At 50.9% G+C, this 10,704-nt stretch overlaps 1 protein-coding gene across 2 annotated transcripts; it reads right to left on the bottom strand.

Moving 5' to 3' along the window:
* Positions 1-3,474: 3,474 nt before the first annotated feature.
* LOC118569558 (40S ribosomal protein S10) lies at positions 3,475-9,399 on the bottom strand. Of its 2 annotated transcripts, none has more exons than XM_036167509.1 (6): positions 9,318-9,399; positions 8,346-8,495; positions 7,911-8,082; positions 5,616-5,693; positions 4,181-4,236; positions 3,475-3,561 (listed from the first exon to the last, which is right to left on the bottom strand). In XM_036167509.1, exons 2-6 carry the CDS (start codon positions 8,493-8,495, stop codon positions 3,520-3,522), a joined length of 498 nt encoding a protein of 165 aa, XP_036023402.1. In that variant the 5' UTR covers positions 9,318-9,399; the 3' UTR covers positions 3,475-3,519. The 2 variants fall into 2 exon arrangements, with proteins under 2 accessions (XP_036023402.1, XP_036023403.1); XM_036167510.1 differs by lacking the exon at positions 9,318-9,399 and adding an exon at positions 8,761-9,251.
* Positions 9,400-10,704: the final 1,305 nt, after the last annotated feature.

The raw sequence follows: 10,704 nt of genomic DNA, 5'->3' as shown, positions 1-10,704 counted from the left end.
GTACTTAGCAGTGTTTGCCTAGTATACATGAAAGTCTAGGTCCCATCCTAAACACCATATAGACTGAGTAACAGTACAATTCTGTAATCCAAGCACTCAGGAGGTAGAGGCTGGAAGATCAGGGACTCAAGACCATTCTTGGCTACACAGCAAGTTTGAGGCCAGTCTAGGCTCCCTGAAACCATATTCCAAAAGGAAAGGGTAGGAGGGGGGCAATGGAGAGATGGCTCAGCAGGTAAGAACACTTAATGGTCTTGCAGAAGACCCTGGTCTTGTCTCCAGCACCCACAGCAGGTGGCTCAGCTCCAGGGGATCTAACGTCTGGATTGTGTAGGCACTGCACACATGTGATGCTGCATACAGACATACACACATACCCAGAAAATAAAAACAAATCTTTAAAATCTTTAACTGTCCGCCGATGGTCCTTCTGGGCACTCGTAATTTTGAAGTCCCACTGATTTATACCTTCCACAAGTTTTGCTTCATTTTGAGGCCTTCTTAGTCCCTCACCTTGGTATCCTCCCCCATTTCATATTTCATTCTTTAAAGATGCCCCTTTCCTCACAATGGCCTCTTTGATGCGTCAGTCAACCAGGCAGGGCTTATTTCTCAAGTGGCTGTTCCTCTGGACCTGAGCCATGCATTTATCACGGGCTTCCAATAAAGCAGCTCTGAACAGCAGTGGCCTCTGGGCTTCCGTGCCCTGGAAATTCCAAACAATCCTTCTCATCCCCCTCCCCAGCAATGACCTCATTCTGTCCTGGCTTCCTTTCTAACCCTGAGAAAATGATGGATTTCCCTTCCTCTCCTGCTAAGTTTCACTGGCTGCAGCCATTATTGACCTAGCATCTTAGGGTGCCCAGAGCAGGCACTGAGCAACCCAGAGCCTTGTTCCCTTGACTCTGTGGTGAGGGCTTCCATGTTTTGAGACCCCTGTGCATCTGCCAGTTCCCACCTCTCACTCTGGCCTGGCAGCCCAGGCTCAACTCCCAGCACTTGAGAGGGAGGCAGACATTAAGTTCAAGGTAAGCCTATTAGTATGGGGACTAAAAAAAAAAAAATTCTCATTTCCATATTATTGAAGGTCCTTTTTTAAGTGCTCTATTGGCCACACTAACCTATCCCAGGGGCAGCCTGGCCTGCAGTGAATTGACTTAAAACATACATACCCAAAGCCCAACGAAGACTTACAATGTGTGCACAGGTGTCTGAGTGAATTCTGACCAGGGAATCAAGCTAATCAACATATTCATTCATTGCCTACACTATTGAACCCTTTAGGATGGTGGCCATGATCTCATTTTTAAGTTCCTTGGTCTTGCCTGCATGAACGTCTGAAGGTATCAGTTCCCTTGGAACAGGAGTTACAATTATGAGCTGCCATGTGGAGTCTTGAGAATCAAACCTGATTTTCTAGGGAAAAGCAACCAGTGCTCTTAACTGCTGAGCCATCTCTCCAGCCCCTGAACATTTAATTTTTTCAGGTGCTTACTACATGTATGGAGCGGGGTAAACATGTACAGTGCATGCATGGAGGTCAAAGGACAACTTCCCACAAACTTGTTCTTTCACCAAGTAGACTTGAGATTGAACTGAGACCATCAGGCTTGGTGGTGACCTCCTTTACCCAGTCAGTCTCTTTGTGGGGGTTCTCAAGAGGTCAGCATGTTTACTGATGTTTGTCCAAGTCCTCCCAAAAATCTTGGTGTCGCTTCTTATGGGGGGAGACCAACCTAGGCAGTAGAAGCAGTAGGCAGTGTACCCCAGTGTGTCATGGTCAGTCTGTCCATTTCCCCCGCCCTCAGGTGTACTAGGTCATTGTTGGCCTGGAAGAGTTCTGCTTCTCTGCCACAGCATTTTCTAAGTGGCTCAGCTCCAGGCAGATGACTAAAGGGACAGATCAAAGCCTGGGAGACCGCAAGGCTCATCTTGCATGCTCTGCAGCAACCCTCCAGTCTTTGTCTCTTGCTGTCTCCAACCCACCCTATCCAATTTCACCATCCCACCTCCCTGCCCTCCATTTTCTTGGAAGTTTGGACTTCACTTGGTATTAGGTATCACAGAACACAATTACAGGCATGTATGTGCCAACCAACACAGCCATATTCAGCCCGTTTCTTCAGAACACTTACCTCTGAGCCTCTAAGAAACGACTAGCTGAATGGCACACAACTTTAATCCCAGCACTGAGGAGGCAGATCTCTGAGTTCGAGGCCAGCCTGGTCTACAGAGCATGATCCAGGACACGTATCAAAACTACAGAGAAACCCTGCCTTGGGGGGAAAAAAAAAAAAAACGAGACAGAGAAAAAAATTTGGGACAAGACAACCACCAACACAAGAACAGACTACTTTGTGGAGTCCTGTGGGTGACCTTGGGCATTGTCTTAGTTGGGCCCAGTGGCAGATGCACAGGGAAGAGGTTAAGAGAAGAGTCAGAGGGTGATCTGGGGTACAAAGCAAGACACTGGTTTGGTTGTGGCTTGTTTTGTTTTTCCAGACAGGGTTTCTCTGTGCCTGTCCTGGAACTCAGATATCAGCCGCCTCTGCCTGCCGAGAGCTGGGATTAAATGCGCCACCAGTGCCCGGCCGGTTGTGGAATTTTTTGAAACAGGGTTTCACTATATAGACTAAAACTCAAGAGATCCACCTACTTCTGCCTCCCTAGTACTGGGATTAAGTACTGGCACCACATTGTTTTGAAAGGGGGTGGGGGGAGGCAAGGCCCTCTACCAAGCACATCTGAGTTAGAGCAGGACCTCAAAATAAAACAACTAGTCTAAATCACGAGGTTTGACGAGCACCATAAAAATGAAGCCTGTGGAGGAAACCCATTTACAGGCTAGCCTAGGTAGGACATAGGGAAGGAGTGAGAACCGCAGAAGGCCCTGGTCCCAAGCACCGCCGAGAGCCACCAACTGCCACGAGTGCTCCACCAAGGACTACAGGACTCTGCCCTGCCCTGCAGTTCTGAACCAATGGACAGGGGTGTGCTATGCAACCTCCCCAGCCCAGCCCCAACCAGAACTACGGTGCTCACTGACTGACCTGCAGAGGACTAGGGAATAGGCCTTCTACCTGGTGTTCAAACCAAAATAACTTTCCTCTACCCAGAAACTGGACTTGTCACCACTAAGGGCCCCCAGAAAAACTGCCATCCGTATTCCTCCCAGGGTGCCCAGAGTAACAGCTCCCCCAGCTTATTTTCCAATTCTGGAAATAGAACAGCCCAGCCTTCCCAAGCCTGGGCAGGCACTTCCCAGTTCTTTGTCAATGTCAGGGTTTGACTCCCAGGCCTCTCATTCTAGGCAAACTCTACTACAAAGCCATACCTGCATCATTAAAAAAAAGAAAAGAAAAATAGCAGCTAGGTCATTCCTACTCTAGGGGTGACACTTGGGGAAGTGTCAAGGTCACATCCATTCACAAGGACCCTTAAACCAGTCCCTTTTAGGCTACACAACACAACAGATGCATTTTTCTTTAAACTTTAATCAAAACATTACAATCTTCAAGTTCACTGAGGTGGCTGCCCACGTCCACGACCAAAACCTCCTCTCTGCAAGACAAAGCATGTATAGTTAGCAGCAGGCGCAGGTCTGCCTCGCCGGAGACACCCACAAAACTAAACAGCCAGATGAGCACAGGCCATTACCCCTTACTGGCTGGGGGGCCTTGTTTGACTCCCGAGCCTGTTAGAATGGGGCCTACCCTACAAACTCAGTGTTTGGAGAGACATGGAAGACCCTGGCATAGGGATCCACGCTATATACACCTTCCTTCAGATGAGATCTGACAGCAGCTGTCTGTGACAGGACTCCATGCCAAGCAAGCAACCAGGATTAGCTGGTCTACAAGAGCCTTTATTATTGTCCCATTTCAGAGGAACCAAGACTGTATCTGAAGGTATTCTGATTCTAGAGCAATTCTATTCTGGGACCCATCTCAAACTTCATAAAATTAATTTAGAGACTGGGTCAAAAGCATCAGTAATACACCAGCATGTCACAGGTACCAACATGAGGTCAGCAAAGCATGTATTCACCAAGGTTTGCACAGTGCAAGACTGATCCTAATCGGGGGAAGGAGGGTGTGAGACGTCACACACCAGCACCCACAAACCCACTAGGCTAGGACACACTACAGGGACTATGGAAAGTAAACAAGGAGATACTCACAAACTGGAATTCGGTAGCTGAGCCAGCCCCAGCCTCAGCTTTCTTGTCGGCACCAGCTGGAAGAGAACAATTTAGATGTCTGAGATCTCATCTCTGGAGGTAAGGAAGACAAGCCACAGAGCCCACACATGCAGGAAAGGTCACCCGACCAAGCACATCCTCCCACGGTGGAAACACCTGACTTGCCTCTACTCCCTCAGATCCTTCCAAATTCACTAACCACCCCTCCTCCTCTAAGTACGCTGCTCTGACGACCAAGGACCAAGCTGGTAGAGGAAGCTCAGCCAAGGGAAGCAAGAAGGGCAGTGAAGAGCCCTGCGAGCAAAGTCCAACTTTCATTATGAGAAGACAGCAGATACAAGGGCAGCAGGGCACAGGCCTGGAACCCAAAGCTCAGAAGCAGGACGCCTGGACTACATGGCAAGACCGGTTCAAAAGCAGCCCCAGTTCAAATGGCACGTGCACATTTCAGAGCGAAAGGAAGTGATGTAGAATAGCTCTGTTTTGAGGAGGCTAGATTTTAAATGACAAGTTAGGGCTAAATATAATGTAGACATTTCCATTAAATGTAGGTGTTACACTCAAATTCAGGCCCTATAGATTGGGTGACCCAGGGCAGGAGCACACACACAGCTTTGGTAAAACACTACAATTAGAGACTTCTCTGTCCCTTCACAGCACAGGCTGCTGCTGGCCACTTCCTGCCCTCAACCAAGTCTGTTCTCCCATCAATGTGCAGAGACTAACCTGTGTCATCGTCACAGGCCCCACCCTCTGAATGAGGATCCCACTAATTATTTCCCCTGAACCAGGAGCTGGGGAAGGTGTTCAGGCCAGTCTTCACTTCCAAGTACACAGAAGGCACAAAGGGGCAAGGAAGAGAAGAGAGCCTGGCCTCACCCTACCTCCCAGGCTCCCCTGTATTCCTCTAAGGGTCTCAGCTTGGGATGTTCTTCCCTTGAGAGCCCAAGTGGCTCTTCCAGGTGCTTGTTTAATCCTCCTTGCTTCTGTAAAGCTTTCTCTACACACCTGGAAACTACAGCGCCCCCCCCCCCCCCGGCCCGCCCATTTTCCACCACTAAATGAAAGCTCAGTGCCAGCCCCTCAAAAAGTGCCTGGCACACAGCAGGCACCCAACCCACACCCCTGAGTGAACAGACAACTGCTACTCTGGCTCAAGGCAAGCATTTCCTTTACTCAAAAATTAAACCCCACTGTTCTAAGGAGAGGACAGGCCACACAATAGAAAGCATGCTGTTCTCACTCTCGTAAGAGGTCAGCTTGCTCTGAGGACAGGTCTTCAGTGTTCCAACACTGGCCTTCCTCCCATTCCCACACTAAGGACCTTTCCTGGCCACCTTGGCAACAAGGACCGCAGTCCACCCAAGGTAGCTGAAAATCTGGGTTTGAACCCAGGTAGAGACAAGATACTTACGGGGCACAGCACTCCTTCTGTAGGTGTCTCTGTCTGCCTCCCCTCTTGTGAACCTTGCAGGTCGCTCACCCTCTGGACCTACAGAAACCAAAGTGCACTGTGATGGCGAGGCAGCCAATGACTAGAGAACAGGAAAAAGGGGCAACAGTGTGCTCCAGCCATCACTGGCAGCCACTGACTGTGAAGGGCTATCAATTCCTCGGACCCAGAACAGCAGCCACTGTAGTGGGTAGCCACCCCAGCATTGGCCTGGAAGTTCCAACCCCCACTGAGGCTTCGGTAATGGTCACGCCCACAAGGCGTGGCTTAGGGAGGAAGCTGGAAACCCAGGATCTAGAGGAGAGGTCTCTCTTGGTTCTGGGACCCTGGACGCTGGAGGCAGACCAAGCAGAGTTCTCTAGAGAACACCGGCGACTGCACCATACCTTTGCCAGACCCTACAACCTATCCCTTCATTTGTAAGTTACCCCACAAACTAAACCTCCCTTTTAACTACATGGAGTAGCCTTAATAATTTCACCAATAAGCCACCAACTTGGATGTCACTTAGTGAATTTGTCACTGTAACTATTTAGTTCTTCCTATCTTGATTAAGACAAACAGGCCAGACAGTGGTGGTGCACACCTTTAGACCCAGCTCTTGGGGGGCAGAGGCAGGCAAATTCTGGGTCTACAGAGAATCCCAAAACAAACAAGAAACCAGAACCAAGAAGTCAGTGATAGTTCAGCCCATAAAAGCTGCTTTATGGGCCAGGTGGTAGTGGCGCATGCCTGTAATCCCAGCACTCGGGAGGCAGAGGCAGGTGGATCTCTGTGAGTCCGAGGCCAGCCTGGTCTACAGAGCTAGTCCAGGACAGGCTCCAAAGCTACAGAGAAACCCTGTCAAATAAAACAAACAAACAAAAAGCTGCTTTGTGAAATCTGGGGGGACCTGATCTTGATGTTCAGGTTCCATGGAAAAAAGACCTGACTTTCAAAGTTGTCCCCACATGCCACAGTGCTCACACACGTTCTGCTGCCTCCTGTATATTTCCTCTAAGGGACTGACTTAGCACATATTCACTGGAAACACAATATTTTGGAGACCAAGAGTCTTGCTATATAGACCCAGCTGACCTGCCTGTCTCCCCTTCCTGGGTGCTAGAGGATTAAAGTTGTTGTTCCCAAACCCAACCAACAAACTTCATTTCTTGGTTTTTGTGGGGCTTCCTGGCTGTCCTGGAATTCCAACAGTTTTCTCTTCCTCCCAAGTGCTGGGATGAAAGGCATGTGCCGCCAATGGCCCCCAAATAAACTTTGAGGGCTACATACAATTCTGTAGCAAGCAGTAAACATGCATGCCAGACTCTGGTTTTTCCCCAGGTGGATCTTAAGGTTCAGAGAACCCTTTTTGGCTCTGAGGATACAACCCTACCTAAACACTAGAATCCTTTAGGCGGTTCTGTACTAAGTTCGTGTGCTGAGGTCCCTCTCCAGACAAACCCAATCCTACCCTATCACCTCAGCCTGTGGCCACTACAACGTTCAAGAGTGTGAGTGAGCAGGGATGAGCTAGGAGTCAGCAGTTTCAACCCAACACAGAATCTCATCTTCTCAGACTATGATTATACACAGCTGGCTTCTAATTTCTGTTCCCTTTGCAAGGAAGCCCACCAAACAGTCCTTTTCTTCCACACAGTGAACAGCTCTGCTTTAGGATAAGGACACCCGCTCTGCTGGACAAGTCACTGTGTCTGTCACAGCATGTGATCATCATAGACAGTTAGGGAAAGAGTAGACACGGGAACCATTCAAAGCTTAATGCCATCTCATTCGTTGTTAAGACATTCCAAAGCTTGACCCAAGACCCTGCACTTTATGGTGTCTCTAAAATGGACACCAGTGCACTCTAAGAACGTTTCTGAGCTGGGAGTGGTGGCACACACCTTTAGGTCCCAGCACCCTGGAGGCACAGGCAGGAGGACCAAAGCTGTTCAAGCTCACCCCCAGTTACATAGAGTTCAAGGCCCTTCTGAGCTTCCAGAGACCCCAACACCGCTCACATTTTTTTTCTTTTTCAAGACAAGGTTTCTCTGTGTAGCTTTGCGCCGTTCCTGGCACTCTGTAGCCCAGGCTGGCCTCAAACTCAGAGATCCGACTGCCTCTGCCCCCCCCCCCCCCCCCCCCCCCCCCCGCCCCAGTGCTGGGATTAGAGGCGTGCGCTACCGCCCCGGCTACACCGCTCTCTCTTTAACATACAACCAACACTCCCACAAAGTGCTTTCCAAGGCTCTTGGGGTAATTTGGAATCCATACCTTTGGGCCGAGGCCTGCCAGTTTCAGGACGGCTGCGGCGAAGGGTGGCAGGCACAATCTCCGGAGGTAGGTGGAGGTAATCACGGAGATACTGGATGCCCTCGTTCGTAAGGTACCAATAGAAGTGTCTCCAGGCAAACTGCTCCTTCACATAGCCTCGAGATTTCAGGGACTACAGAACAGAACCATTGTTAACACGTGACTAGAACACAGCAGTTATGCAGTAGGCTGAGGCTGAGAAATCCCTGGAGATCAAGGGTTCCCATCCTAAAGGGTCCTTTGGGGCAAGTAGATGAGAAAAAGGAACTGAACTGTCCTCTGCTCTTGCCCCGAGGAGACACATTTCAGTGTGGATCTACCTCACCTCCCTCCACAGCGGTCAACAGTCCAGCCCAACAGGAGAGGCAAATACCTGCACTCCTGTCCACTCCATACCTGCATGGCCTTCATTACATGAAGGTTGGGCACGTTCTTGTCGGCCAGCTCGGGGTGTTTGGGCATATGGACGTCCTTCTTGGCGACCATCACTCCTTCCTTAAAAAGGAGTTCATAGATGGCAATCCGGTTCTTCTTAGGCATCAACATCTACAAAGAAAGAAGTGATCAACAGACATCTCTGGGCCAGGTTCATCCCAACACTCAGAAGGCAGAGGGAGGTGGATCTCTGAGTTTGAGACCAGCCTGGTCTTAGTCTGGTCTAGGCCTACACAGAGAAATTCTGTCTCTTAAAACAAGACAGAACAAAAAAAAGAAAGAAAAAGCACTTCATCAGCCAAGTTCACAACCACCACGTCCACAGTGATAACTGAGACAACATAGTAAACTCACAGGTATAAATACCCCAAATTACCAAACAACCCGTCCAGGGGCCAGATCCCTCCTCCAACCGCTACAAGTTAGCTAAAAACTGCCAGGTCGTTAAACACCGCGCAAGCAGCCGCACACATCTGCTGCGCTGTCACCGCTGTCCCAGCAAGTGTCGGGATGCAGTGTGGGCACGCTGGGGGCCGGCGGAACCGGGGTGAAACCGGGTGCTCCTCCTAAAGGAGCACGGGCAAAGTCGAAATGGGGGCTCCGCTTCCTGCCAGGCAGAGGACCCCTCCCAAGGGGGCCGCTCGGAGACTGGGGTCGGGCCGGCAAGGGGCACGGGGCCTGCCGCGAAAACCCGCGCAGGCGGACAACGTGGCCTGCAGGTCCTGCTCCTCCGCTCCCCGCCGCCGGGACGCCGGTCCTCGTCAGCCCGCGTCCCTACAGCCGCAGAACTGCGTCCGCAGCCCTGTGGCCGCGGCGAGACGAGCCGTGGGGAGGGCGAGAGAGGCCTCCGCCTGCCCCCGGGGACGCAGGCCCGCCACGGCTGCGCCAGGGCCCGGATGGAGCCCGATAGAGCCCAAACCCAGAGGAGCTCACCGCGGCGGCTGCAGGGTCCGAGACGGAGGCTGGAAAGGAAGGGGCATGCGCGGCGCAGCGTCTCTTCCGGGCCGCGCGGCCCCGCCCCTCCGCAGGACCCGCGCGCCATCTTGGGTGGCTTCCGCAGTGCCTGAGGACGGCGCAGCCACGCATGCGCGAGACCCCACTCCACCCACCCATCCCCGCCTTCCTGTGCAGCTTCGAGTGGAGGCGTCGCGTCCGGAAACCCCTGCTGGTGCTGCATACAGGGAAGCCTGTGTTTACAGTGCAGGGGTGGGATGCAAGCCCAGGGCTGCGAGTTCGGGAATAGACTCAGCTGCATAGTGAGCCCTAGGCCAGCCTGAGCTACCTGAGAGCTTGTCTCAAAAGGACAAAAAGGGGCTGGGGATTTAGCTCAGTGGTAGAGCGCTTGCCTAGCAAGAACAAGGGCGTGGGTTCGATCCTCAGCTCAAAAAAAAGAAAGCAGATGTGGCTAGGTTATTTTTTACACGTGCCAGATTTATTCGCAGGAAGAAACTATCATAACCTTTCAGCTGTAATTAGGGCTCACTGCCCATTAACCCTGCTTAGACCAAAGGGAATTTCACCTAAGCTCTTTAGTCTCTCAAGTAAGAAATGTTAACCATCAAGGAAAGGTGATGTCCAGGCCAGCTGCATCCAAGCATGACCCTCCCTAAAAAAAGATTATAAAAATATTAAAAGCTGGGGCAAGGTGTGCACTGCAGAGGTAGAAGCATAGCAAGTTTGGGCCAGGAAGATGTGCACAGAGAGATCCCATCAAAAAACAGAACAAAGCCGGGCGGTGGTGGTGCACGCCTTTAATCCCATCACTCGGGAGGTAGAGACAGGCGGATCTCTGTGAGTTCAAGGCCAGCCTGGGCTACCAAGTGAGTTCCAGGAAAGGCACAAAGCTACACAGAGAAACCCTGTCTCGAAAAACCAAAAACAAAACAAAACAAAACCAACCCCCAAAGAAATGTTAATTCACTCTAAGTGTTGCAGCTCAGATGGAAAGGTACCCTGGCAATCAGGAACCCAGGTAAGCATTGCTGCTTACAGCTTTGCTCCAGAGAAAAGGTTCCCCAATCCAAGTACAACAGTTCTCCAGCATTGGAGGATTTCCCCAGAGAAGTTGTTACAGTTCCTCTCCACTACTCTCTGCTCTGGTGAAAATGTCACACCAACAAAGCAAACCTCACTCAAGAGATTTATTAGGAAGGAAGAATCTAGGAGGGTGGCAGCCTCTGGTGAGAAACAGGGGCAAACTGACCTATGGTACAGACCTTACTTAGGACTTCTTGGAGGTGGGGGGAGCAGAGCTTTCCAGGGTCTTTTGGGATTGATGGATTTTGGAGCCAGATTCTGGGACACGCTCAGGAATTGGTGG

The sequence above is a fragment of the Onychomys torridus genome, chromosome 18 (assembly GCF_903995425.1).
Source record: "Onychomys torridus chromosome 18, mOncTor1.1, whole genome shotgun sequence".
Classification (NCBI taxonomy): domain Eukaryota; kingdom Metazoa; phylum Chordata; class Mammalia; order Rodentia; family Cricetidae; genus Onychomys; species Onychomys torridus.
The sequence above is the reverse complement of the archived record's forward strand: the minus strand, read 5'-3'. Positions and strand labels throughout refer to the sequence as shown.